This window comes from Melospiza melodia, chromosome 10 (assembly GCF_035770615.1).
Source record: "Melospiza melodia melodia isolate bMelMel2 chromosome 10, bMelMel2.pri, whole genome shotgun sequence".
NCBI classification, from domain to species: Eukaryota; Metazoa; Chordata; class Aves; order Passeriformes; family Passerellidae; genus Melospiza; species Melospiza melodia.
Window position 1 is genome coordinate 25,152,527 of NC_086203.1, and position 23,398 is coordinate 25,175,924.

The window sequence follows — 23,398 nt, forward strand, 5'->3', positions numbered from 1 at the left end:
ATGCTCCGTGCCCCAGCTCTGAGCTGGCCAGATGCAAAGCAATTCTGCTCTAGAAGCAGAGAGCCACATTAGCAGGGTGACAGCTTATGCAAGAAGAGAGGACAAATTTTTTGCCACTGTGGTTTTCTGAATGCCTCTGTTTGGACATATTTGTCTCCTTTTCAGGTCTTGCCCTTTAGTCCTTTAACCTGAACTGGAATGCTTTCTTTTTATTCTCCTCTCTTGCAGTAGGAGAACTATACAAACCAAGGCTGATTTCACAAGCCTGGCAACAGCTTCTTAAATAAACAGCACACTTTTGGGTTTTGTTCCTCTCAAACAGAAATGCTGCTTCATCTTCTTTGTGCCACTTCCCCTCCAAAACTGCAGCAGCAGCAAAGCAATTAAGGGAGCATGAGGTAATATCCCATACAGAAAACCTGCTTCATTCCACACAAACACACAAATAACCTCCAGCTTGAGAGGGAGGAATGCACAAACACTTAGGAGCTAATTCCCAAACCCAGCAAGACAAAGGCAGAGTTAAAAGACTCAAAAACACCTGAGAAAGCAAAACAGTCTCTTATCCCTGGCTAAAGCAAACACAAAGAATAATTGCATTCACTTTCCAAGCTGGCAAGCCAGCCATAATATATTGCCTGCCACAGCAATCATTGTTCCTGTGCTCTCCACCCCAGCCTGACACACACTCAGCAGATTCATAATTCTCTCAAGTTCTCCAAGATAAACATGTGGGTGCTTGATAAAGAATTTCAGGTATAATATTCCTTGGAGCATCCAGCATGCCACCCCCATCCCTAACACAATGGGAGATTTACCCCCACTGCCCCAGGGACACGGGCTGCAGGCCAGCTCCAGAAGGACCAGAAATTTCTTGTCTGTCTCCTATGCAGATGGGTGCCTGATTTGCACAGCTGCCCCTGGCATCCTCCAGTGCCCCCATCCCCAGTGGGATCACAGAGGGGTTGAATTGTGTTTGCCACCAGTGCCTGTGACAGAACACCCAAAGGCCTTGCTGCACACTGAGCTCACTGTGGCTTTGGGCAGCCCATTTGTCTTCCCCTCTTCTATTGCTAGTGATCAAAGAGCCCCTGCTCACCTTGACTCCTACTTCCCATGGCCAAATCCCAGCCTGAAACACTCTCTTCAGATGCTGGACTGACTTAAATGTTGTGGGAAAACCACCCCACACCTTCAGAGTTTGGAAAAGCCATCTCCCCCTTCACCCCAAGGCCACAGTGGATTTATCTGACAAGCAGCCTTTATCAGAAGGGTGAGAAAGGCACCCCAGGGTTGAGCTGCTGCCAAGAGCCAGGAGAACCCAACAGACTGCATTTAGATAAGGGCAGGTTATCTGATGCATTCAAACCTTGATTCAAGGAACCCATTAGATTCACTTTTTCGGTGGTGGAAAAAAACCTGACAGTCTTTGGCCAAGTTTAGCATGCAGGAAATCCTGGAGGGAAACTGGGGAGCACCTACATGTGTGCGTGCACACCAAACAAGCTGCAGGTGTCTGTTTGCTGACAGCAATCAGCACATTCAAAGTGAGAATCTGCCCAGGACTGTCACATCTACTGCTGCCAGATCCATCTGCTCTGGTAGAAAATCCTCTCCTCCAAATCTCTTGTCCTGAGCTGCACCACACACTGCAGCTGGCTGGGAGGGCACTGAGATTTGCATCGTCAGTTTTTGGAAGCTATTGCTCAGCTCCCAGCTGGAAGGTCTCTGAAAGCTCCTGCTCTGCTTGACCCTGGCCCCAAATTCACCACCAGCTCTCCCAGAGGGTGCCTGCCCCAGCTGCCCCAGGGGACATGGGGGCTGCAGGGCTGGGGACAGTGAATTCTCCCCAGCACGGGGTGTGCCACCAAGGGGGACTCTCAGAGCCAGCCCCTGCCTGGATACCAAGCCTAAGAGCCCATTTATACAACAAATACAGAATGGTTCCAGTATTCCCAGTGAAATATTCTGCTTCTCCTAGGATAATAGGATAACAGCAGCACAAGAGATGAGGACTGATCCCAGCCAGGCTGGTCCTGTCTCCTTCTGCCTTCAGCATCTCCACTGGGACCCTCTGGTCCCCAGGCTCCACTGGAAATGGGCTGCCTCCACCATTGGAGGCAAGAACCCTTCCCAGACTGCTGGAGCCCAACTTCTCTGAGGCACTGCTGCCTCTTGCATCCCATTTCTTGTCCCATCCCATCCCATTGTCTCTAGCACAGCCCGTTTCATCCCCTCTGATGCTGACACTTGGCTCAGGGCTCAGTCCCTGGCTCAAGCAAAAAGGGAGGGCACCAAATGGTGGCAAGCAGCTGCGTGCTGGTGTGCTCTTGGTATCACACGGGGCAGAAATGTGTCCTGCTTTCCTTCAGCAAGGGGAGATGAGGTGCTTGACAGGCAGAACTGCATTTAACCCAAGTGTCCCTGCCCACACATCTTGTCCCCCACCCTGTCCATGTCAACGACAAAGCCTTTGCCTGCATGAAATCCTCCCTTTTCCCCAGCCACGAGCCCTGCTGCCATCCAGGCCCATGCCCTGAGGGGGAGCATTGTTCCTCCAACAGAGCCCTCTGCTCCTTCCTGGCCATGGCCTCACCATCAATGTTCTGCTGGTCCTTGAGGCATCTGCAAGCACTTGGCCCAGGCTTCCTCCATCCCTCCCCAGCCCTCCTGCTGCCTCTGCAGACTCCCTGTGCTTTATCCATGGTCTGCAAGAGGAAGATGAGGCTGGCTGGCTCCACCAGCCCTGCAAACTGACAGCAGCCACAGGCAGCTCCGGGCTAATGTCACAGCCACAGCCCCAGCACATGGCAGGGCCACTCTGACCTAGTTTTAACCCTGCTAAATATGTAAAGGAAGATCACCACAGCGTGTGGGGGAAAGCAGTCTGAGGCTTTCCCCATTTCCTCAGTGCTCTCTGCTACTTTATCTCTAATACTCACACTACACAGGAACATGTCCAATGCCAGATCTTCTTATGGGTGTACCAAGAGAGGGAAAACATGGTTACATTTGAAAGGTAAGATGCTTAGGGTGGGGTTTTTTGGTTTTTTTACATGCTTATAGGAAAACGTGATTTTCCAAAGGTTAACATTTTGACAAAATTGAAAGAAGAAATGGAAAACATTTTTGAGTGGAAATCTCTTTTAAGTTGCTTACCTTTTCTTATTGCTTGTTTTTTTCAGTCTTTTTGTTGTTAACTTAGTCATCAAGAGCTAAATGCTAGCCTGACTATCATTCTGACAGGCCTTTTTTGTTGTTGTGCTGGTTTTAAGAAAATGGATTTTTGTGCACTTGGCTTTATCTCTCTTTCAACATCTGCCTTTCCCTTACCATTACTGGCTCACTTCCACCATAGAAAATACTCAAACTTCATGTTCTCTTGATTCTTTAATAACTCTACACCATTATGTAGTCTATAACTACTTCTTTGCTATGGCAACACTATTTTATTTGAATCACCCACATAGTTCTGGGTATTTCTGTTTTTCAGCATCTTAATTTCAGTATAAAATTGTGTTCACTGACAGTGCAGAGGGCTTTACTGAGGGAAAGGGCAGCACAGCATCCTGGTCTGTGTCCTTCAGATGCTACTGAAGCCCCCCAGCCAGGATCTGGTGATACCCAAGATGTTAATGTGTCTCCTGAGTCTGAGAACACACCTGAGGCTGAGCTATGAAATTCCACCATGGCAGGGATGGGAGCATTGCCTGGAATAGGGACTGTAAGGACCTGTGGCAAAACAGAAATCCTCCAAATACTTGCTACCAGTGATCATAAGGGAGAAGAGATGCTCTTCTCATCCAGCATGGCCCAATGAATGGATGCCCTGAGTGCAGTGCCATTTTCTGCTCTGGAGAACTTGAGCACCACAAAGCAGAGCAAGCAAAGCAATGTGAGGAAAGTTTCCTGGAGAGGAATTTCCTGCGGAGCAAGAGGACAGCAATGGGACACAAAGCCACAACCACGTTTTGAATGTGCTCCTGAGGGGCACTGCCACTTGATAGCCCATGTGAAACAAGTCCCAGACATGGAGATCCTTGTCAGAGTGCTCAAGAAAAAAAGGCAAGGACAGGAAGCCACAAAAACCATTAATCAGTAGACCGCAAGTGGTGTTGTTTCTGGCATAGGTTGAGAGAACGCTGATCATTAACTCCTATGAACATTCCTGACCTTGCTCAGGAAGGCTCTTAATTAAATGATTATGTCCCCTGACTTCTGCAAGTCTCGGGCGTCTGCCTCTCTGCTTTCCTCAGCAAGGCATTTTTGGGAATCAGGATCTCCATGATTACACTCAACTAATTATTTGAAAAGCATTTTCATCTGGACTCCAAGCAATCAAATTAAATACAGTTAATGTGGGTTTGGCAGGACTACACACAAATAAAAGTTGCTCTGTTTTTGTGCAAAATTGGAAAATCAGTTTTTGCTAATAGCCTGGTGTATCAAATCTGCTGCTTCAGCTTTTCACTGTTTACCCATCCTCTCCATTTTGCTGCAAAACTGTTGATGCAGTTCTGTGATAAATGAAGCCCAAAACCTCACAACATCCTGCCTTTAGCAAAAGACCTTGTAGGAACCAGAGACTGAGAAAGAATGAATTGCTCTGCTTTGCAGTAAAAAATGATAAAGACAAAGCGCGTGCTGGAAATGAAGGAACATGCCGAAAATAAAGGAATCAACTTGATGCCACTTTATCAAAAGAGATACAACAAGACAGTGATATAAATCATCAGGCTTTAGCAGCTATAGAAGATTTCAGGTAGGAAGGCAAACTAAGTAACACAAACTAGAAGAAGCATATTTATAAAAAAATACTGCAAACCAAACCTCATTTTGCAGAGAACTGCAAGCAAGCAGATGGACATTTTCTAATAAGCTCACCAGTCTACTTGTCTAATTACTTAACACTTTGAAATTAATTTGATTTTTCTTTCTGAACAGCTATCCTTATGGATCATTTTCCACACTGAACAGGGAGTAAAGTACACCTAAACCTGAAGACAGCATGTGTCTATTTTTGGCTCAGTGAATTAGAGTGCATTCTTTTTAAAAAGAAATTCTGATGCAAAAGAAAATCATGAGATTTCATTGCTGTGAAACACGTCAGCACAGAAAGGATTAATAATCTGGAACTGCCATGAAGTTGTTGGAGGGCTCTCTCTTTATTAAGTCATAATTGGAATAAGAAGAGTCAGGCAGATGAATGAAATCCTCAGTAAGCAGAGGGATATGGATTTTCACAATATGCTGAAGCAATGCAATAACAGAAGCTACAATCATTAATATTACTTATAAACCAAGATTAATCTCTAGGATAGGCAGAATTTCAGGGTAAAATACTTGAGCTGATGCACTGCCACAGGTGATGGCAGTGTTAACCACTACTCTCAGCAAAAGGAACCAGCCCTCACCTGCAGTTCTTTGGGAGGAAAGCTCCCATCTGTTTTGGGATGCTCCCAGAGATGCACTCAGGAGGGAAGCAGAGCTGTGTGCCTACCAGCCCACAGTGCTGAATGCTGGAATAAACACAGCCCAGCAGCCCCCAAGGCCCAGCTGCTCCAGCTGTGAGGGCAGCTGGAAGGCACCAGGCAGGGATGTGCCCAACAGGTACAGGTTCCTCACACAGGCTTGTGCCAGGCTCCCACATCAAAACTGTGTGTGCTGTCACTTGAAGCACTTCAGAGCCATTTATAGTTTGCATATTTGCATATTTTTGCATTGTTATTGCACAATTAAGCTGAAGACTTCTGACCAAGCTGTCCAAGAGCACAAGGAAATCCAGTGGCAGTCAACTTTCAAGCTGGGTAATCAGTCAGAGGTTTAAAAACCAAACTGGGCCATGTGAGTCAGGGCATGTTAGGAAGACACAGTCAATAGTTCCTTTTATAAAGAATTAAACCTTTTCCAGGTTATTTAATGCATATTAAGTGACATAAAGTACCACTTTTATAAAACAATACTTTTCAAGGACCAATGAAGAACTGCTTTAGACTTTTTCTCTGGGGTTCCAGCAAAATGATTTCATGTTGACATCCCCAGCATTTTGTCTAAAAACACCTGTCTCATCAGGTTATCATTCCAACTAGAGAAGGGACTGGAGAAGGAAAACAGATGTCTAATGCATCCTCTGCAAGAAACAAGAAAACATATGCCATGAATATTCTTATGGTCTTTTCTTGTTCTCTTTCTGTTGTTACCATGCAAATAATGTGCACGGAAATCTTTAAACATCTTCTAACCATTCAGTAAATAATTTCACAGAATAATGAATTCAAGTACTGTGAATCAACCCCCAAAATTTAATGACTTATTTTAGTTTTTATGTCACATCTGGAAACCAGTAGGACATGGCTCTTGGGTGCACCTTCAGAGGGTGATTCTTGGCTTTTCCTCAGCTCTCCATGCCTGTGGTCAGGACCTCTGTTTCCACAGAGGAGTAGGAGCAGGACGTGCTGACCCTGTCTGCTGCAGTGTACAGCAGAGAAACTGCCTCGTGTCCTTGGAAGGCAGCCCTGAGTTATACAACTGCAGTTCAGAGGTCACAGAGGCAAAGGCTTTGCCAGCAGACTCCACACTTCAAAGCTGTGGCGACAATTGTTGGATCACACAGAGAGGAAAGAAGTTGCCTGTGGGTCCCTGAAGCAAACTGGAGTCTCAGAAGGAAAAACAGGATCCAGAAGAATTTACTGAGAAACAATGAGGAAAAAAACACTGCTCATTTATATGGAACAAAAGCCCCAGCTCTCAAGAAGCTCTCCAAGCTGCTTCCACATCCAATCAATATTTTCTTTAGCACATATGGAATGAGCCTCAGCCAACTTCCTCCTCCAGACATTCCTATTTCTGACTATCCTTAGAAAGAAGCAAGGCAGCTAATTCAAAATTTCATTCATATGAACAGGAGCCACCAGGCTTGCAGGGACAGTCTCACCATCCTGTTTTCCTGACTCAACAAATTGATGCAGCTAAGCTCAGCCATACATCCAAATATATGCACACACATGCCCTTAGCCCACAGCAGATGTCAGGTGATGGCACATGAGCCTGAACAGCCAGTGACACAAAAAAACCCTGAAGACTGAAATTTCTTACTAATGCAAGTGAAAGGAAATTTAAAACTGGTAATAGATGACACTGGGGCAGAGATGAAGCCTGGTCTACAAAATCTACATAAGCAAGGTGGAATCTCCATTCCACATAAGCCTGACTCTTATAGTCAGCACCAAAGTTGCATCACCTTAAGAATGGACCAAAAGAACCTTGGCTGAGGCACAATGCCAGCAATTTGGATTTGCTTGACTATGACCTCTCCCTCCTGCTGCAGCAAAACCTCCTCAGAAGTTCTCTTTTAAGAAACGCTTTGCTGCAAAAAAATTAAAGCTAATGAGACTTCTCAAGGAGACGAAACCACCCCCGTTCCAACTTCAGCATCTTGAGGCTCAGACTGTTCCTTGAAAGGAGGGTTTGCAATGAAAATGCTGCCAAAGATTTGCTGAGGGTAGGAGCTCCTCATCTGTCCAGTCAGCACCATGGATGGTGGGTGCTCATCTCTGGTGCTTCAGTGAAGAGCTCATCACTGCAGCTCTCATTATCACCAAATGGGCTGTGCAGAGAAGTTTGACATGGATGCAGAAAGGCCAGGGCATTATTTTCTGCTGACTTGCCAGAGCTCATCTCCTGGTGCCTCTAGACCCAGATTTGAAAGTCTAAACTCTGCCAAAATACAGGGGGAAACACTGCCTGAGGCTGAATTCATGCATAAACCTCACTGCATTTTAATGGAATTTGCACCCTATTTTGTAGGATATGCTTGGGGCATTTATAGAGAATTCAGACACAGGAATTCAGGAACAGTATGCCTTAAATTCTGGGAAAAAAAAAAAAATCTCTGAATGGAAGCTCAGGTTTTCATGGTCAGTCTCAACCACTGAATTTCTACATTCATTGAGCACCAGTCCTTGTGACACCATGCATTTTATACTCCTCTCTGTCCTGAAACCCCAACATTTCCATCTGGGTGGCATTTTACTGCCTCTTCATTATATCCCAGGAAGGAATGCTGATGGATTAGCATCACATCCAAAACAGAAACTGGCATCATCTCAGACTCACGAGATTTACAGCAACTACAAAGTAAATTTGGATACTTTTTTTAGTTCCCACTCTTCCTTTTTTAGAAATAAATCTTAAGAAAATACAATCCCAAAGGCCTAACAGGCACACATTTACAGATGGCAGCAGTGAGTCATAAATGACATCTTTTCCTGGTACTATTTATGAGAGCCAAAAAACTGAACATATTATGAGCCATTTATAATGTTCTTCAGCAGAACAGTCAGCCAAGAGACAGAGCTGAAAGCCTGTTGCAACAAAAGGTATCAAAGTGAGGAGGAGAACAGTATCTATAATTACTACTCCAGTGATAAAACAAGCATATTACAGCAGATGGTTTACCACAAGATCACTATTAAATAAAACACTGGCTCCAATGCCAAGGGATGAATATTCAAGGAGTGAACTGAGTAAAAATGTATAAAGGCAGCAAATGCAGCTCAGTTAACCCAGAAGTTTTGTGCAGACTAACCAAAGAGATCAAACCCCACATAATTCCCCATGTTGGCTGAACAATCCCTCTGCAGTCAAAACTTTCCCAATTAGGAATTAATCAATGCAAATGGCAGGACTGAGCACACTGATGGCTCAGGAACTTGATCATGTCTGACTAATAAAAAAAGGTGTGAAACTCATCCCCAAAACAAATCCAAACCCTAACAGAATTAATTTGCACAGCTTTTTCACATACCACTTCAGAAACTTCCCCGTTCTTCATAAGAAACAGACTCTAATTCATCTTCTTGGCAGCTTCACAGTTGTAGGATGTTGTTTGACAAAACAGGAGCCAAGTTACAATCTAAAAAGAGGTTCTTTTCATTTTTAGAAGTTTTGAAAAATATTTTCTGGTCAAAAGTAAGGCTGGAATTAATTAAAGTGACTAAGGATGCACCACAGAGCATGGAGCTGCAATGCTCATGCTGCACAGCAGGGCTCCAGCTCTCAGGGGGTTTGGAAGCACTAGAAAGGATGCCACCACTGAAAAGGCATTTTGAATTTGTTTTTTGCAACTTGCAGTATTTTTAAAATTAAATGTTTCTGTAATTTTGGTATTATCTATGTAATACCTTTAGCTGAGACTCAAGTCTTCCAAAGCTTGAGACTCACCTATGAAAGATCATTTATATGATAACATGAACAAGGAGAAGAAAAATAGTAGCAACAGCAGAAGGTAAAAATGCATAGCCAATGTATACCACTACAAAATGGTTTCAGAGTAAAAAGGCATTGATCATCATAAGAGATTAAAATTTAAAATATCCATACCCTCAAGGACTCAGGCTGCACCAGACAAATCCCTGTGATTGGAAATACAAATCCTTCAACCATTTACTCTCTCTAGCTGCCAGGACTCCCACCAGGTTGCTTGAAGTTTCAGATAAATAGATGAATGGAGCCTGTTAAACTATGCAAGATTTAAAAGTTCTTTTAAAAATCTATGTAATTTTTCAACCTTAAAAGTCTTAAAGTCTTTCTGCATTTTAAGAACTAAGAGATGGGCGACCTACAGCCTTGGTGATACATAATATATATATATATATATATATATGTGCGTGTGTATATACACTTACATCATACACACACACATATATATGTGTTATATCTATATCTATATATGGCACCAACAACCTCCAGTTGCTGCCTTGATTATTTTCTGGTCACATGTGCTTATGTGTTATAAAGAATCAATGACACAAACCTCAGACACAATTACAGACCCTGCTTCACTAAACCTTCAGTTTCTGACTATTTTAGGGGAAGAAATTTTATCCTGGAAGACTGGGAAACTTTGCTTTAAGGCTTGTGAAATGATAATATATATTTAATGGATGATTAATACATATTTAATAGATGGCCCTTGGTGACCATAACCTATGGTTTTATTAATTTAGGCAGGGATGAATAAGTAACATTAAGGTGTGGTTCTTCCTTTATCTTATCACTACACTCGCATGCATGCTTTGTATGGAAAACTTTATTTGATAATAAAAATAGCATTCACAGACTTTCTCCTTCTTTGTTGCTACATCATATACATAGTGTCTGTTCCAAGGAAAGAAGCTCTTACTGGGTAAGTCCACATCTACTCATCCTAGTGTTATGTATAAACCCAATTAAGTCAAATAAAGCTATGAACAATGTAGTATTTATATATGCATAGTGTTTTATAAAAAAGATTGGCCCACATACTGCTTTTCATCGACACAGAAAAGAGCATTTTGCCTATAGCATGTTGCAAGAAATGATGATTGGAGAATATAGACTGCATACAAGTGCTTAATAATACATAAGCAGGCCCACCATGAAGAAAGAAATATTTTCAAACCAACAAAAGCTTTAGAATTACTGATACAGTCTCCCATTTTAAAACAGCTTTACATACCTGATTCAGTTTACATTAAAATATATCCCCTGAATCAAATTTTTTCCATTTTTAGAAATATAAACACTTAATCACATTCCTCACACCTAAATTTTGTCATAAATCCTCTTTTATACAAGAAAAAGGCAACAGTTTTGTGGTTTTTTCCAACAGGCTCTATTAATTACAATTTCAACTGTACACACAATGATTGGCCATCTTCTTTCTTGGTTTTGTTTTTACAGTACCATGGCAACAACAGTGATAGACTTGCAATGGTTTTGTGTTCATATGGAGGATGTGAGTCAGTATACATGTACACACCAATGCACTGGAAAAAGCAGCAGCTTACTTTAGTGGTCCAACAGTAACGGCAAACATTTTGGCTCAGCTAGGCAGTAATCCATTAAATCTTAGACCAATGCTACAGCAGACTTACCACACAGCTTGCAAATTTAAAAATACAACTTAGAACCTTGCAGGTTTCTCTTTTTCTGCTGTTCTTAGACTCAAATTTACAGCATATAATCAGGTATGGATAGGCTTCCACAACCAGGTTGTCCCACTGATTGCCTCTTTTAGCCTGTGATTTTCTTTTGATACTTTTTTATTTCTTTTTTTTTTTTTTTTTGTTTTTTTGTTTTCCCTCCCCAGCAAGTGCACTCCTTTTGTCTCAGTAAGGATGAACCAGCAAAACAACGAAAAACCAACCCTTCCAATACAGAGCAAGAAGAATTGAGAGCTTTTGGAATTTGGCAAAATGAAAGCCCACTGGTTTGGCCTGAGCAGAAGGAATACACCCACTCCGAGCAGGGGGACTGTGCTCCCACCGCATTGCGCCTTGTCCCAGAATCCCAATCCCTCTCCTTGCTTCCAAGCAGATACACAATGCCATGCATGCTGGGGTTGCTGTCCATATACAGCTGGGAGATGAGCAGGGCTGCTGCCTTAATGACAGATCATCGTTACATGTTGCTGAGGCTAATGAGAGCTCAACAGTCCACGTTAGCGTGTGACACAGGCATGGTGCTGACCAGTCCTTCTGCCTCTGCGCATCCTGTCCAGGGGGGCCTGAAAGTATAAACTGTTCATGGAACAAACTACAAATTACTTATTGTAAATCGTCTTGTGCTGTGTGGGTTTGGTTGCTTTTTTTTTTTTTAATTATTTATTATTATTATAAATATCCTTCATTGAAACAGTAGTCTCTTCAAACAGTTCTTGTAATTTTAGGAACATTTGTCTCTTTCCTTTTTAATTCCTTCAGCAGGAGCGCTCCATTCCTACTGAGATGAACAATTTTCTTCCTTCCCCACCCCCAACCCTTAAAAAATTTTCTACATACAGTGTAGCAGTGAGTCACTAGAGAACAGTCTGGATCAAATTATTCAAACTTGGTCATAAAATCCTTTGCCTATATTATATTACTGGCTACCCCCACTTACTATATTGGGGAGGAGGGGAAAGTAGCCCAATAAAGGGATTATTTTTAAGAAATCTACAAAGAATGTAGAAACAAAATTTTATAATCCTTTAGGACCAACATTTGGCAAGTAATTAAAAAAAAAAGAATACACTGAAAAATACTTTCTTTAATATTATACATCAGGCACAACGCTTTTTTTTTTTGTTTTAAGATTTCATCTGCATAAACGGTTTGTAGGATCAGCAGGTGGCGGACGTCTCGTCGCCTGCGAAAGCCAGGTTTGTTCCACTCTCTCCTCTGCTCCCTTGGTGTGGGGAAGGCGACGGGGACCACGGGGAGCCCTTCAGATGCTGAGGTCGGTGCTGCACTCCTTGTAGGGCCGCCTGCGCTGCTCGGGCGGGTGCCTGCGGCTGGGCTCGTGCTTCCAGCCGGGCTCTTCCCTCTCCCGGTGGCCAACTCGTTCCTCCCTGAGCCGTCTCTCGGGCGACCTCTCCCTCCGCCGGTCGGACGACTTGGCCCTTCGGTCGAGGGAGTTCTCTCTTCTCCGCTCAGGGGACCTCCTGGGCTCCGTGAGTCTCTCCAGCGACCGCCGCCGCCGGCCGGGCGACCGCTCTCTGCGCCTCTCAGGAGAGAGCTCTCTCCTCCTCTCAAGTCGCTCCCGCCTCTCCAAAGTGTTGTCAGCGCTCCTTGTCCCTTCCCTGCGCTTCTCAGGAGACCTCCTCTTCTGCCCGTTCACCACCGCCCTCTCTGGCTGCCTTTCGTGCCTCCTCTCCAGCGACCTCTCCGTCTTCCTGCCTGGCACGTGGTCGTTGGTTTTAGAAGTCCCATTCCAAGTGTGGTGTTCATTGGGATGTCTGCTAAACTCTCTGCTGCCTTTTAGGTCTCTAACGTAAGTCCGCTTGTCCCCATGTTGTGATGATTTGTGAAGGTCTGGTGGATAACTGGACTCCGATGATGGGTGCTGCCGTCGGTCGGATGGCGCGGGTTTCATTTCCGATACATTTTGTGAACCTGTGGCGGGACTGTTCCTGTCACTGCTGGGGTCTGAAAGAAAATAACAGCAAAGGGTTTGGTATTGACGCCTTCTGTGGCGCTGTGACACCACTTAGCACTCTTCAGACTTCATTAGTGACAAAAACAAACAACTGTTAAAGCAGTCAGCGAAGGCTAACCGAGGCTTTTGTTAATTTAACTGTGAACAACGAGAGTTACAGGTTAGTACTGGTGCTGCTCTGATCGTTAGCCATGTTTTGGTCCAAGCTGATCTCATCTTTATGCTCTTCTGGGCATGGGGCACTTTACATTTCTCCCCGAGCCCAATTCATAATGTTTCAGTTATACTATATTCTTTCCAGTGGAAAAAAACCATTGTAGTTCAGGTTGTTGGCTGCTTTTTTTTTAATAGCTTCCAATAAAGAGGGCCTTTAGGAAACAATTTTTGTCTTTTAAGACATTATAAAGAACTGCCTTCCAGGTGTGGGAGGCCTCAGTTCAAATAGTAGAAAATGTACAGAAAATAGAATTGACTATTAAGTTTTCACCTTGTAAAATAAAATTTTGAAGGTGTGAGAATTAGACTGTAATCATGCCATTTCCATTTCATTTAAGGCATAGCTTAATCTCACTTAGTTGTACCATGTTATGTAAAGTCCTAGGGTAGATTTTGGTTTTGCCACAATGATTCAAACAACGATGACAGTAGTTATGATTTTTTCATATCAAAGCAATGGAAAGATATTGTAATATGTAGGATGGCTTTGATTCAAATCTAATCTCCAGTTCATTATTTTTCATGTCCTATTTGAGGTAAAATACAGCTGAGCTGCCTCTGCAAGACAAACTGCAAAGCAGAAGTAGAAAAAGAACATCCAAACTAAACCCCAGCCCTTGCTGCAGCTAAGCTACAATTACTCCCGTCATTTGTAATGGATGTTTATGAATGATTCATTAAAAACATGAAAAACATTAAAGTAGCTGTGCTGCCTTAATGCAAGTGCTGCTTTTATTTGCTTATTGTTTTCTTTCTTAAAGTAACTCCTTCGTGGCAGCTTGGCTGACATTAGCCACTTTCTTACACTTGCACCCCAACACCCACCTTGTGGTGGAGTGCCCTGATGGCAATGACTGAAAACTCTCACAAACACTTGTGAGGACAGATTTTTTTCTTTTCCCCCTCTTTTTCTCCTTTTTGCCTTCCCTCCCACCAAGCCAAACACTCTACATTCCTCCTGCCACCATGCCAAGTGTCTCCCATTTGGTCGCACTTCCAGTCCTGAGCTTGGGAGGGCCGGTGTGTGCATGGGCTGTGATTTTTGTGAATTCCAAGTGAAACCCATATTGCAACTCACACGTGGGCAGTTTTGCTCTATGAGCACTTTGAGGCCACGCTGCTTTCCTGTGGCCGTAAGCACGTGGCTTGTGGCAACCTGCCTTTCACACAAGGTACAAGCGAGGTTCAAACATGTCCTGTGGTGTGTGTACTTACAATTTGGGGGACGCAGGGTGTTCGGGATGAATTGCTGTACATATAGAATATAGCGAAGCAGAAAAGCAATGTGAGGGAATTAGGCCACAGCACAAAAACACCTAATATTGATTTTAGCTACAAACCGTAGTTTGATTATGGCCCATAAGGTAGAAGCAAGACTCCCCGAGCTTGTCATTTCTCATACATGCAGCGATATTAGGAGGTATCATCGCTGAGGAAGGAAGAGCCCAGCACCAAGAAAGGTAAGAGAAAGAGAAAGAGAAAAGTAGAAAATTTAGATTCCCTATAATAAAGATGAAAGAAAGAAAAATCTTCATATTTTATCTTAGAATAAAGAAAGTTTATTTTTCCAGTCAGATTGTCTAGGCTTCACCCAAATATAAGGCTGCAAAGACAGCAGTTGTTATTATTGTGACATAAAGAGACATCTAAGAGGTGATTCAATAACCCAGACAACGAGAGCATCCATTCTAAAAGACAGCTGGAACAGCGACACAGAATGTCATAGAAAAAACAGTAACAATCAAACAACAACGAAAAATAAAGTCCACCAGAGACCACAACATTAAAAATAAGTACAAAACTCATTACAAAAATATACAGCCTCATAGAGAAGCACGTTCCAATCAAGTCAGAAAAATATTGGAACTTAACATTATTAGAGGAACCATTTGCGACTGCAGCGAACAGAACAAAGAGAGAAAGGAGTCCCAAATGTTACAAGGATATTCTTTACAGTAGTGCAACCCCTGTATATTAAATCCTTGCTTGGAGAACGAACGTTTAGTGGTTAGCATTAGCCAAAAGAAAATTGGTGATGGATTTCCATCCTCAGTGCAACAGACATATGCTTTGAGAAGTGAAGCACTTAATTTACAGGGTATTTATGCAGTCTAGCATATGATACAGTACTGTACATCCAAAGGAGTATAGGAAAAGACAAAAGTAGAAAGAACATTACAGAATTTCAGTGCCATCATTGAACCTTCTGGTGTGCTATTTATATTACAGAAGTGTAAACCCACAGCTTCCCTTCCATATCGTTAAACACTTCAATTGTTTGTTGGTTATACTCTGAATTGGTCATTTTAAGTTAAATAATGAGCAGACTGAGCAGAAACTCTCAAACATAGTACAGTAAATGAAAATAAAGTCTAGTTCATAAATTGTGCAGAAGGGTTTTGTTTCTGGTGTTAGGGCATGGAGAGAATGATAAACACAGAACTCACTGACACAGAAATAACCCAAATACGGGGAGGAAAGTATAAAGGACATCCCTTCAATCATCAGTTTCTATAGAAACCTCAAAGACCTTTGGTTGGGAGTAGCCCTCCATCGAGGGCACAATATTTGACAATTATCTCAAATAAATAAGACATAATTATAATATTAAATAGTGTGCTAAGTTAAGCCACCCAGCAATCCAACCTCCAGGGGAAGAAAAGGAAATCTAATGCAATTCTTAGTAAGAAACCAGGACTGACTGTTTCCCCCAAGACAGACATGAGAGCACCTTTTCATAACCTCCTCACCTTTTCAGACCTTACAAATGAACTAGTTGAAACCAGCAGACTGTTTAAGGGGGGAGAAAAGGGCTCAGGAGGCCAAATCAATATATTTTTGCAGTAAAGCTTTTTTTTCCCCTTCTTTTTCTCAAATAACTTTATAAATATTTACATAAATATTATGGAAAGGCAAAAATCTCATAAGCCATCTCAGCATTCATGTCTATGGATACAGACAGGAACTAAGAGAAAAACCTAACCAAAAAAGATAAATCACTGCTTCAGAATAGCAACTCGGGATCCCAGTTTTTGCATTGATTAGAAGAGGAGACCTATGTGAAACAACAATTCAGCCGCTGAGAAACAGTTTGGCACAGTTCAATAACATTCCTTTTTTGGCTGGACAAGACAATAAGGTTTGTTTTGTTTTGTTTTCCTCTCTGATCACCAAAAAATACTGCTATGATGATCTTGCCTTACACTGCGCCCCAAGTCCATGGAAGCAAGCAAAGGATGAAATGTGTAGAAAATTCAGCATAAGCGAGGCAATTATAAGTTGCAAAGGTTGGTAAGACACTGGTGAGAAAGGAAAATAAAAAAGAATTCCCGCTTCAGATCTTGAGACAAATATTCATGGAGTGATGCCAGGGAAGAAAGGAATGTTTTCATAGTTTGACCCACCATATTCTGGGACAGAGCCATCTCCACGTTTCAGAAACAGGCGGACCTTGCGGCCACCATTTTTAATCAGTTCGATGGCCCGAGCGTGCTTCATGTTCTTGGTAGTTTCTCCATTGATCTCTAAGATTTCATCACCAATCTGCCAATGCAATAAAGAGATTATGATTACAAACAAAAGTTCCCACAAGGGTCCCTACCAGCATACCACAAGACAGTGGCCATGGAACAACTATGGCTGGAACAACTATGCATCAGGTGAAGCTAAACCTGCCCAACTCCTTCCAGTGAGTGCCTACTGTGTAGGAGTCTGGGAGACATGAAGATGATGGAGAAAGCTTGAGGTATCAAAATATTTCACTGCTGTTCTGAAAATCACTTTGCTATTACTGTATTGCTCAACAGTAGTGTTAGAACTGGTGCTATTTTATTTATTTTGATTATTTATAAAGTCTTCAGTCAAAGTGGTTGCTTGTTTCACAGTCTGCTCCAACTGGGATGTTCAAAGAGCTTTTTCAGGTCTGTTTCTAACTAGGATATAGTTTGATATAGATATATAACTTGGATATAGATACCTACTATGAATCAGCAAAGCTGATTCTGCAAATACAATAATTTATCAGGAGAAGAAAACATGGCATGGAAGAGCTCGTCAAAGCCTTGAATTCCACAGGGCAGCACTGATTTTGCATCATATTTTCATCAGCAAAAATTTTGGACCCATAGATCTACCCCTAGCATAAGAACTTTGAAAATGCCCTTCACATGCCATATCTGGAGACAATGACATATGTGGGAAAGTTATAATGCATTCTCCAACAAAGGTCCAAGGACTACATAAAGCCTGTCCAATTATTTCTTCAGTAGGCATTTTAAAACATATGCCCTTGTTATAGAATGTTTGTCATTTAGCTGATATGTGAAGTTAACAATTAATGTTAATCAGAACTTACATTGTAATTTTTTAACCCCTGGGCATGTTCTGTCCCCTCTCTGCCCACTAGCAGGCAAAGACTGTGGCTGTTCCATTTTCACAGCTACACGTGCCCTTGGGCATTAAACAACAGATCATGTACTAGAGTTTGGAAAGCAGTGTTGGAAGAAGGGGGTGAAATCTTCCACTGAACACACACTGCTCTAGACAGTGCACCAAGAGTGACAGATGCCATCAGCAGCAGTAAATAGAAACCACTTTCAGTTCACATTTAATTTCCCTTTTAGCTAGAACAGCAGAAGGGAGAGGGAGAGAAGTCAGCTTATCCCAAAGCAAGGTGATTTTGAGGCCAGTTGGTGCGTACCCTCATTTTGCCACATCTCTCAGCAGGCCCGTCCTCAGCGAGCCGCAGCACGTACAGGTCCATGTTGTACTCCCGGCCACCTCGCAGGCTGAAGCCAAACCCTTTGGCTCCTCTTTCTAGCTCAACAGTGTAGAAGTCTTGGTCCTGCTGGAGAGAAGACAGCAAACATCCAATTGAACAGAAAGTCAAGTACTGCTCCACTCTCATGTTGGAATTATTCAAGCAATGCTTTGTTGGTAATAATTAAAAATGGAAAATCAGTTGAATTTTCACATGCAGACCAGGATTTGCTGCTTCCTCAGACCCCACTCTGCAATTTGGAGTTCTGGTGGTTGGTGAAGGGCTGCTGGAATGAGTGGGCTTGGCCATGTCCTGTGGTGCATTTTTGGGCACCCCTGTTGCACAGCACCTCCTGTGCCCAGGGCAGGAGGGGACATTTTAAGAAGGTGGTTAAAGGTTCTACCAACGAGGAAAGAAAGGACAACCCTCCTTCCAGTACCAGCTTTATTGCAGTGTCTGATGGCACCTGGGGTGAGCCTGTGCCATGGTGCTGGCTTTTTGTGTTGGTACCACATCATTTATTCCTTAGCAAGAAGCTCAGAAGCCTTTTCATTGTTTTTCTCAAATGCTATTATGGGAATGTTTTGAAGTCCCTAATGGAAGATGTTACTTCTGGGATGGCCAGTGGCAAGGAAAGTTAACAGTGAGATAGATAATCTTTATAATAAGATGCCGTCTGTGCAAGCTGGAAAACTCCAGCTATCGCCCCTTATTAAGTTTTCCTCTTTTTTATTCTCTGAATTTATCATTTGCACACAACAATAGTTTCTGGAGAGGCCCCTCACAACAGACAATTCAATAAACAAACACAAAAATTATTACTGCCCTAAAAATGTCAGCTCCTTTTTTCTTTATTTTTACTCCCTCAAAGTCTCGATGAGAATGTGTTGGAAAAGTTTCTCAGCTGAAACAACAGCAACACATATTAAGAAACTAATCAGCAAATTCCTCTTTCTTTTCGGGAGACTGAGGGAGAGCAGCTTCCCAGTAGGAATTTTCAAGGGGACTATTTAAACACAGCCCTCAAGCAGATTGGAAACAACAGTCTGTGGTATGCAAAACAACTAGAGGTACTCCTTACCTGTGCTGCTTGGGGTGGTTTGAAATCAAACTGGGATTCCTGCTTTGGTTTGGTGTTGTTCCTGCTGCAATGAATGAGAGGGAGAGAGGAAAAATACAGCTCATGGGACCTGAAAGTGATGAAGAAGTAACTGAAGAGAGGGCATGTCGAGATGCCCTCCTCAAAGAAAACAATCTGACCTGGTCTCCTGTGGTATTTGCTGAGGAGTATGTGTGGTTGTGATTGTAGCAATTTTTTCTGCATTGGTCAATAAAGTAGCATTGGAGGATTCTGCAAAATAGATTTTGTTTTTATTATGAGGGAAGACCACGGGCTATTCACTGAAAGAAAAAAAGAGTTTTGCAAAAGCATTTCACAGAAAAGCAACATTACATTGTTTTTATAGAACTGGAGATGGGATCAAATTTCTTAATTCCCCAAATTAATATAATAAGTATGTATATGAAACTGTACACTCAACTGGAAAATGAAAAAAAAAATTAAATTAGGACATCTGGATTGGAACCACCCCCAGACCATTAGACACATTCATGAAGATTCACTTATAGAAGGATTGAACAAAGTTTTGTCTGTTATCTAAAGACATGAATTCCAACAAATGAAGTCTCTAAATATTGTAGGTTGGGTGGATTAATTTGGTGGTATCTAAAGCCACTGCACTGACAGGCAGCTGCTCCTTTGCAGAACAGCTCTGCATACAGGAGACCCCCTTTTTTGTCTACACCCACTGTACCCAGGACAGATCCACAGATTGCAAGTGCCTACAAAACACTGACCATGATCCACCTTTCAAGACTGAAATCTAATCTGAATACACAGCCACTAAGACAACAGTGACAAAAACTGGATGGAGACATCTGGGTCTCCAAGATAAAATTACAAGGCCTTCTTCCCTGCCCTTGTTTGCCTCTCAAGCTACAGGCATCCACTAATTCATTTTACTGGCTATGGAGAAAACTGCCATTATTAAACAGAGTCCAGCTGTAATACAAAATCGTATCAATGGGAGGGTTTTTGCCTGAATTGAGATGTGGTGGATCCTGGGAGTTTAACTTCATTTCCTTCATGCATTGATATTAATTCTGGAGATGTCTAGATAAGGGGAAGCTTTTTCCTTTCTGTAGCTATTTGCATGTCAAGGGAAATTCAGGAAAAGGGTCAGAGGAAAAGAAGAACCACTTAAACAGATGGGTGCAACAAGAGCACAGCTCCTTTGCCTGCAGTGCTGTGCCCAAGTTAACATGCCCAAACCCTCAGCATATGGAGCTGAAACATCTTCCAGACCAGAGCTGGCTTGTGTCCAGCAGCTCAGAAAGCAAGAGAGGCTCCTGGGTCTGCCTGCACCTCTCAGTGTAGGCATGACCAAACCACACCCTTGAGATGATGTGCCACTGACAGCTGGCTTGTGTCAGAGGATGTCCCTACGTGTAGTTACACTGTTGGGGTTTAAGAAATAATTCTGTTTATTTTGTAAAGATGCCTTGATGTCAAAATCTGTCTCCTACACAAGAAAACCCCAAAACATGGTTAAGTGTTCTGTACTCATCCAGAACAAAAGCCTCTGAAATCTTCCACAAATATTTGGAGATCAGATGAAGATGGGCTTCAAAGAGAATGTAAGATTCCTACCCTTTAGTAGGTCACACTAATAATATCAAGCAGAGCAACAACACATCTTTGGTACAGATGTATCTTCACACCACTGTACTGCATCTATCTTTAGCCCACCCTCTCCCATGAGTCTGGAGTTGTGCATAATTTTGCCAGTGTTTTAGACACTGCTTCAGGACACATGCCAGCCACCATGCAAAACTGGAACAGAATACAGCAAAAATTATCTTTACTACAATTATAATTACGTGTTCTAAACCTTACACATTTCATTGACTCCTTGTCCTGCTCTGCCCTAAAACTCTCTGTCACCAATTACATGCCTAACATAAGCTTGTCCTGTTCCAGCATTCTGTATCCTTGAATCTGCTGGAAGTGTTTTAAAGCATCATCCTTTCACTGCAAACACAATCCTGCAGTCATCTGTGCCAATTAACTTGTGCAACACTTATTACAAAGCAAAAACTCTTGGCGTTTTTAATAATGTTAGAAGAGATTAGCAGTGTGAGTTTATTGTGAGTCTTGTGATGCACCTCAGTTTCAGGTTTATCTGACAACTGGTTTCTGATTTATGCTCCCCCCTCCTTGAAGCACACAGACCATTTATATTTGCCAAAAAAGCACTCAAAAAGAAACAAAAGAAAGCAACAAATCAAGAAAAGCATACAAAGACATCAAAAAGAAAACAACATTGAGACAGATTTCTTGTATCTCATGGGGTTTTAGAGCAAACCCCTCAGAGATTTTGAGGGTGTTGGGTCTTACTGTCTTTTGGAAAATAAATGCAGGTAATACTATGCAAAGTTGGCACTCTGACTTGGAATTTCAAAGTGACAGTAAATAAAAGGACTCAAAGCCTGAATTGCTATGAAAGCAGAGTTGATCCTTTCCCCAAAGAACAGCTTTCCATCTCCTCCAGGAATACGTGATGTCAATCACAGGTACATGTTTCCCTGACCTAAGCAATTGACATGATATTTGGGACACATCATTGCATGAGCAAGACTGGCTCAGCATTTATGTCAGGAGGTTATATTCTTAAAAAATTCTTAAATAATTTAGGAGTTGCTTAGTTCTCAGATGATTTTGCTTTTTTAGAAAATAAGCACTTTATTTACTTAAAGATTCACCCTCCTTTTTATCAGAGACTAAAATACAGGTAATGAACAATTCCTCTCTCAGTTTATCTTCCAAAACAGGCATGCACAGGCCAGCTCAGATGTTAGCTGGATTCACAGCCATTTTATTATTCATGAACACCCTATTTACTCCAAGCAGCAGAGGATTATATAGCATTTGACCTGGTACTCACTAGACAGTAGGAAAATAAAGCTTTTCTGCAAAAGAGATCATCCTAAACAGAAATAATTTATAACCAGATCATTTCTCATCCTGGTCTGTGGGGAGCAATGTGGAAAGGTTTCTGCCCAAAGACCTCTCACTTTGAACCCATCCATGGCAGAGAAGCACAATAAACAAAGAAAATACTCAGAATTTAGAACCACAGCAATTTTAGTTCTGCTGCAGATACTTTAACAGGTTTCTGATCAGTTCCTATTTGGGGATCAAACCAGGGATTAATTTAATGGAACTGACACATAACACAGATCCTTATTTTTATTAACTACTTCAGTGACCTTAAATCAGCACCAAGTGTCAACTTAATAAGGGAATCTGCACATTCCCTCTCATCTGAAACAGTGAGATTCTGTCTAGGGTAACTCTTAAAATGGAACTTCAGAACCATCCCCATTTAAGTAGTCATTTAAAAATGTACTGAGCTTGCTCCCAAAGCAACTTACCCAGAATAAAAGCAAATCTGCTTTGGAAACAGCTTAAAACATGCCAAAGTGTTTATCTCTTTCTGTGATCTCCTTACTCTACAGCCTGCTTGTGTCTATACAAAGCTTCAAGAATCACACATCCTAACAAGTGATTCCCAAATATTCTAAAGCTGCATTATTAAACTAAGAATCAAACCAAAGTGTATCGAGAGATCCATCAAATTTATGGAAGATCATTTTAGGCAGATGCATGGAACGGAAATTTTTTTTTTTTTTTAATATTGAATTAGCACCTCCCTGTTAAAAACCAACCACTTCTACAAAAATAACCAAAAAATAAATCTAGGGGAGACTCACAACCTCCCTCACCACTAACTCCCACAGCGGGAGCGGAAACCGACCCCTCCACGGCTCTGCAGTGACAGAAAAATCCCGGGGAACAGCACCAAGGAGAGGGCGAGGCAAGAGAGCAGGGAACAGATACGTTACCATCTCCTGGAATGATGCGCAGGGTGACGGTGTTTCCCGCTTCCTTAATGAGGTTGACGATGTCTGAGTGCGACTTGTTGGTGATGGAGCACCCATTGACGGCCAAGATCCGGTCGCCGACTTTCAGCTTCCCGCAGCGGTCGGCGGGGCTCCCTTCAATTATCCGACCTATTTTGTGAGGCATGGCCACACATGCATTTCCCGCTTTTGTATCGGTTTGGGGGTTGTTTTTTTTTGTATTGTTTTGGTTTGGTTTTGGTTTTTTTTTTTATTGTTTACGTATGTGGGAATATGGTGAAGGGGAAAAGGAAAAAAAGGGTTGAAAAGGGAAAGAGAAGGTTAAGGGTTAATTAATTAATGCATCAAGCAAAAGTTATTATAGGATAGCTTTGCTGCCAGTGTTCAAAACATTGGCAATCAACTAGTTGAGTGCACAACACTTTACTTCTTCCACAAAAAGGTGTTTTGTTAATCCCTCAAAACTCCCCCCAAGTGGATTTC

At 42.2% G+C, this 23,398-nt stretch overlaps 1 protein-coding gene across 30 annotated transcripts in view; it reads right to left on the minus strand.

The window, feature by feature from the left end:
* Window positions 1–10,072: 10,072 nt before the first annotated feature.
* MAGI1 (membrane associated guanylate kinase, WW and PDZ domain containing 1) overlaps window positions 10,073–23,398 on the minus strand; it is a 329,783-nt gene continuing 316,457 nt past the window's right edge. For 10 of the 30 annotated variants that reach the window (XM_063164965.1, XM_063164949.1, XM_063164964.1 and 7 more), the window contains 6 exons: window positions 22,898–23,101; window positions 19,193–19,283; window positions 19,014–19,077; window positions 17,873–18,019; window positions 16,578–16,716; window positions 10,073–12,947 (listed from right to left, as the gene is read on the minus strand). In XM_063164965.1, the coding sequence (XP_063021035.1) occupies window positions 12,247–12,947; window positions 16,578–16,716; window positions 17,873–18,019; window positions 19,014–19,077; window positions 19,193–19,283; window positions 22,898–23,101 (1,346 nt within the window). In that variant the 3' untranslated portion in view covers window positions 10,073–12,246. Of the gene's footprint in view, window positions 12,948–14,513; window positions 14,603–14,711; window positions 16,717–17,872; window positions 18,020–19,013; window positions 19,078–19,192; window positions 19,284–22,897; window positions 23,102–23,398 lie in introns of those variants that run through there. The other 20 variants (XM_063164975.1, XM_063164973.1, XM_063164971.1 and 17 more) reach the window with 11 other exon arrangements.